Genomic DNA, 6,316 nt, shown 5'->3' on the forward strand with positions numbered 1-6,316 from the left:
TACAGACTATGCTCTGAATATCCTATGATGACTATGAATCAGCAGCCTAGGCATTTTCAGTGTTTGTTCATAGATCTTTTAGAAGAGATTGACATATCATCCCAGTTGCTTTTTACAGCATAATAAACTCTACACCTATGTGTATTCTGACCTTCACTGACACCTAACTGCTACAGGAAACTATACATCACGTGCTATCCTCCTGTAAACATATCCCTTTTCTATCCTGTTTTTGTTTTTTTTGTGTTTTTTTTTGTTTGTTTGTTTGTTTTTGAACCCGCAGCATCTTCTACTCCAGTCACCAACATGGAAGAAAATGCAAACACCAGTTTGGAAGAAGATTTCGAAGGACAAGCAACACACACAGGCAAGAAAACTGACTATACTTGTTTTCTAAAAATAAGCAAAACTTCCTCTGATCACTAAGGAAGCCTAGAGTCCATCTACACTAACTGGGATGCTGAAGTCCTTGAACAGAAATGTAGGCTCCAAATCCATTGAGAATATATTTCTGATTAAGTGACAGCTCTCATGGGAAGGCAGGTAATACCAAACCAATTTCTGTGACAGTCATCTTCACATTTCAAACAAATGACAAATGCAGACACTTGAAAAAGCCTCCAACAGCAATTGCCCAATGCAGATCTTGTTGTTTTATTGTTTCAGTGACAAACAAACTGCCATTCTTCTTTTTGGGGGAAAAAAAAACAAGGTTACAAGGTTCCACAATAAAGGCTGAATTATTTTTTCCTTCTTTTGGAAGGAACATTCAGTGCTGAAATTGCATCTATAGATTCTTTTGGCAAACACAGCATAGCATTTAAAAGCTTTAAAGGCATTCTTGCTTGGAATCACAATTCTTTTTAATCCAGTGCTTGATCACTAAGCCTTTTCATGAGTACTGTCACTGCACTCAATTCTACGGACAGGTATCACTGCATCCTATCTCCCTAACAGGTAACTATATATGCTTTAAGATAAGCATTCCTCTCTGTGCTCTGAAGGCTTCTTTTCTTGTGCTGTAATAACTCTTGTAGCTCTTGTAATTACTGTTTTTTAGGGTTCTTTCCCAAGAAGCCTTGCTGCTGTTGGCTAAGTTGGCATTTTTCAAAGAGTCAAATGTAGGGTACTATATCAATACTTAGGCTTCTAAATAATTTTTAAAATCAAGTCACTGTATACTTAAAGCGTTATCACTATGCCAAGACTTACAGGTTAATTCCTGTCTTGGAATCTTGTTTGCAAAAGATAGTTCATCTTTCCTTTCCATCTAGGGGGTGTACTGCTTTTAGCTGCCTTTCAAGATATCAAAATCTAATCCAAAACAGACTCTTAGCAACTGGCAACGCTACTCTCTCTCATGAGTGGGAGAGCTTAACTAGCCGCTCCTGAATTTCCACAGAAGTAAACTTGATCTCTGAAAACATTCAAATATTCCTTGGTTTTACTTTATGGTGCAAATTTAAGTGTTTTGTTTTGACAAAACAACATAGGAATTTTGAAATGAATGTCTTCTTTTCCCTTCTCCACTCCAAAATTTAACCAATTCAATTAACCAGTTCCAAAGAGCAAGATCTGCATTACCATGAGAGTTACTAGACCACTGCCTTACAGGTTACACTTCCAGTGGAATATACATGGACTTAAAAATAAATAAAATCTTGAGGGCTCCAGGATCTCACTTATACAATGAATGCCAATTCCTTGTGCCTGGTATGCATTCAGACCCTGTCCATAAGGAAAGGCAAATGCACATTTATGAAGCACTGGCTTTCGCCAAGGTATCAGTTTTAAAAAATTTCCACAACCTCATCCTAGTTATCTATTCATGTAGATCACTAAAATATTTTTTATGATAATGATATAAACTAGATCACCTCTTCTGGAGGCTAATGAATACACTGATTGTAACGCTCTGATTCTCAGCCCTCCTGGAGAGTATTCTGAAGGGAAAAGGGGTGGATAAACTGCAGCATAGGTAGGCAAGCGAATAGAGGGCAAACTTAAGGAAGCTTTTTGTTGCCACCAGTTTCTCATCTAACAACTTCTCTCTTAGGGCCCAAAGGTGTGATCAATGACTGGAGAAAGTTTAAATTAGAAAGTGAAGATAAAGACTCCTTACCCTTGAGCAAGAAAGAAATTCTTAGACAAATGTCTTCACCACACAGGTCCTTCAGTAAAGATGATAAAGATACCAGAGAGAGATTCTGCCGTAAGGTAAGAGAAAACAAAACAAAACAAAACAAAAAAACAAAAAACATCTTGATTCTATATAAAACACACAATGCCATAAACAAGAAAATCCTGAAATCGTCAGCCTTAATTCCTCTGCAGCTTAGCAGACATACCATACCATGTCATATCAGACAAACAAATCAGAATTACTGACATTAACTTTACTTTGTATTTATACTGTAAATATAATACAAAGCATCCTCTTGGCCACAGACCATACCACGGTCACAAAGTGGCATGCACATACATAGTGCCACTGAGGAATAAGACCATACTCAAAGAGAAAAGACTGACTTGCCAAGAGAACAACAGCATTTGACCTAAAACACAGACCCAACCATTTGTCTAGCCCTCTCTCTCTCCAGAAGGTTTTAAGCTCTGTAAAATAAGCAGTACACTTCACAACAGTCACACGACTCTGAGAGCTTGACCCTTCTTTCTCCAATCCCTGCTTTAATACTCTATCTTTGGTTAGGGCAACTAAAAGTTTGTAATATGCTTAAAAGTCATGGGATGGGATCTTCATACCTATCTCTTCAGAAGCCATGAAAGAAACTGTAGGAAGTTGTTCTTCTAGCTAAGCTTTCTATGCAGTGTTCTTTAGATAGCAACTTCTTATCTTTCTGTTTGGCTATCAATAAACAACCACTTACTCATACAGTACTCTCTCAATATTCACAGATGAGTATGCAGGAGTATGAATTAATAAATGATGAGAAAGAAGATGAAAGTTGCCTACAAAAATACCGTAAGCGCTGCATGCAGGATATGCACCAAAGGCTGAGTTTCGGGCCTAAATATGGCTATCTGTGCGAGCTGCAAAATGGAGAACAGTTCCTGGAAGCCATTGAAAAAGAACGTAAAACTACCACTGTCATTGTTCACATTTATGAAGACGGCGTCAAGGGCTGTGATGCTCTGAACAGCAGCTTAACCTGCCTTGCTGCCGAGTACACTACTGTGAAGTTCTGCAAGATCAAAGCCTCTAATACTGGGGCTGGAGATCGCTTCTCAGACGAAGTGCTTCCCACTCTGCTCATCTATAAGGGCGGAGAGCTTCTGAGCAATTTCATCAGCGTTTCTGAACAATTCAATGAGGAATTCTTTGCTGTGGATGTGGAATCTTTCCTAAACGAGTATGGGTTGCTACCTGAAAGGGAGCTTCCAGCACTGGGAAATGTCAACACGGATGAACAAGATGTTGAATAGAAAGCCATAGTCCTCGCTGCCTTCCCTTTCTCTCCTGCACATTATATATCAATCTCAGTAATACCCACCTCATTTAGAGAAGGCTGTCATTGCTTCCTAAAGAATTTCTGAGATATGCATATTTAAATACTCCTTAACTATTAGCATATGAATTTTTAAGCAAAGCACATACAGCAGCCAGCAATGTACATAGTTATTTCTACACCAGGCACAAGTAACAGGAAGAACAAGAGATGATACTGGTGATCTGCAAGAAACTAGGCAAGCACAAAATTAAAAATCAAGGGCTTGAGCAGGTCTCTGCTATGCACAAGAATGACTTCACATCAATAGGAACAGAACTGATCTGTGCCTGTGCATACAAGAAAAGCCATCTCCATCATCAGAAATTATGGAGAGTCCTGGCTCCACAGGTTCACTTTCCCAACTACTTTCAGTAGGAACAAGACTTCGTCAATTCATTTAGTTTTAAGGGCAAACAAATAGCCTGAAGCCCTTGCAATCTTAAATGGCTTAGGTACCTAGGACACTGCTCCATTTTCCGCATTTAAGTCTCAGTAATTGTGAAAATACAACAGCTAACACAAACAACCTACCAGCTAATTTCAGTTCATCATTTCTCCGTGTTTTGAACTGTATTATTTAAAATATTTGCAAGCTACTGAAAAAGTATATTGTGCTTATGTAATAACTCTGAATAAAGCTTAACAGCTTTCAAAAACTGCCATGAGAAGTGCAAAATATGTTTTTAATCTATAACATTAAAAATGTGGGAAGTATCAGAAAGCACTCATTTATTCAAGTTTTTATCTTTAAAGAAAAGGATACTGCTGATAACAATTTTAAAACTGATTTCAGGAAGACACTTTGTAGATTCCCTACACATCTTACTCACTGCTTCTCTGCACCATGTGAAGATGTTCCGCTTTTGCAGCAAGACATTAGTAAAGTTTCAATAATATCTTTTGCTAAGTGGCAAATCTGAAGGCTAAACTTTACTCTAAAAACAGAGATATCTGCATCTTAACTGCAGTTTTGCTGATAATGTCTGATATTACCAAAATCTTCTGGCACTCATCAGATTTACTTACCAGTTTCTATTTGATTTGCTAGCTTCACATTTTGACCACTTTAGAGTGAAAGATTCAGTTTTTCTTCAGGTCAGGATTCCATCATGGAAATGTCTCCTTGTGAGAGCCTGAACATAGATCAGTGTGAATGTACAATTCAGCATCAAGGAGCTATGAGATATGGTTTAGAGGCTTGTGGTAGCAGTGGTAATGGGAGGACGATTGGACTAGATGATCTTGCAGGTCGTTTCCAACCTTGTGATTCTATGATCAAGGAACTACTGCTGTGCTCTAACCCACACTGCATGACTTAAAAGCAGGCTCTTGATCACTCTTTTGAACACATTTTTTTCCACTTTTCATTCATATAGAAAATTCACAGGGTAAACCAAAGTTACACCACTTTCCAACAGATCTGCACAACAAAATTATTATACTTTAAAAAAAAGATAAAATTCCCCTGTAAAAACCTGCTGTAGCAAGATAGCTTTTCAAATAAAATGTTTAGAACAAAACTTCGGATTCGTTTTAAAAAGCGTCCACTTTTAATGGCTATCAAAATATTTCTGAATTTATTTTCAAAATTGTTTTGCCATGGATTTATGTTTTAACAGAGTATTCAAAACCTTACCCTGCATAAATTAAGCAATAAGAATGAAGTTTCATATCTTAACAACACATCAGCTCCTTTAAAATGTGAAACAATGCAGGATTTTATTCCCCGAGGAGGTCAAAGACTATCTTCTCAAAATTTCATGAGTTCTGTGTCATAAATTTCTGAAGAACCAACAAATACACAATACCATACATTTTTCTGACAGACCCCTGATTGGGATAAAACTGACAGCAGTCTTTTTCCTTAGACCAGACCCTTTCTCTCTTCATCAAGCATGATGCTTACTCCTCAGTTACTAGCATCTTCATTTCCTCTTAATGTTGCATTTGCATCAGCATGCCAACTTTTCAAAAAGCTACAAATTATAGATACACCTACTATCACATGATCATATAGAAGGTTATGCAGAAAATAATCAATTATATTTTGTCCATCACAAATACAGCTAGCTTCCTGTGTATCAAGACATTTATCTTGGGTTTGGCTGCTTTTGTTTTTTTTTTTTTTTTTTGTGAAATATTTGAAACAGGAGGTATAAAAGATTTTTGTAATCCACACACGGGAAAGTCTCCAAATAATTGGTTGGAACTTAACACTCTTGAGAATTCTTCCTTCTATCAAACTTAATTCAAAAGTTGGTAGATGAACTTAAGCAGTCTAATCACATAAGCTTCATTTCTTTGAGAAATCAGACTGAAAATAAAACCGCTTTACAAACAGTAACCATCCCAGAAAATGCATTAATAGCTCACTGTAAGAAACAAGCTGACACTCCAATTTAAAAGACAGATTAAACATGCTTAAGCAGGATTTCTGTCAATCTGTAGTTAAAAAAAGAAAGAGAAATGTGACACCAAGCCTTAACAGCTCATGACTAAGTTTCAAATAAAGTTCTGATCACATCCTTATTTCTGCTAGAAAAGAAAAAAAATAGAACCTTGAAAACATAAAGCAAGACTTGACTCAAACACCACCCTACTGCAAAGGTTCTTGAATAGCAAGCAGCAAATGTTTCAACAAGACAATGGGAGAACCCTTTCTGCTTCCTAAATATGAATTTATTCTTCCGTTTGATTCAAAGTGGCAGGAACCCTACATGTGTTCACATACACTGCTTCGGACAAAAATGAAGGTGGGAAAACTATCAGTGGTGTCTCTGATACTAGATTAAAGACAGAAGCTCTAG

At 37.1% G+C, this 6,316-nt stretch overlaps 1 protein-coding gene across 1 annotated transcript; it reads left to right on the top strand.

Annotated features, from left to right (window-relative positions):
• Window positions 1-306: 306 nt before the first annotated feature.
• PDC (phosducin) lies at window positions 307-3,444 on the top strand (the record flags this gene model as incomplete). The annotated part of the gene is made up of 3 exons (XM_079535671.1): window positions 307-367; window positions 2,057-2,217; window positions 2,917-3,444. The coding sequence occupies 3 exons, from the start codon at window positions 307-309 to the stop codon at window positions 3,442-3,444; spliced, it is 750 nt and encodes a 249-aa protein (XP_079391797.1).
• Between the last annotated feature and the right edge of the window lie 2,872 nt (window positions 3,445-6,316).

Source organism: Tetrao urogallus, assembly GCF_951394365.1.
Source record: "Tetrao urogallus genome assembly, chromosome: 5".
NCBI classification, from domain to species: domain Eukaryota; kingdom Metazoa; phylum Chordata; class Aves; order Galliformes; family Phasianidae; genus Tetrao; species Tetrao urogallus.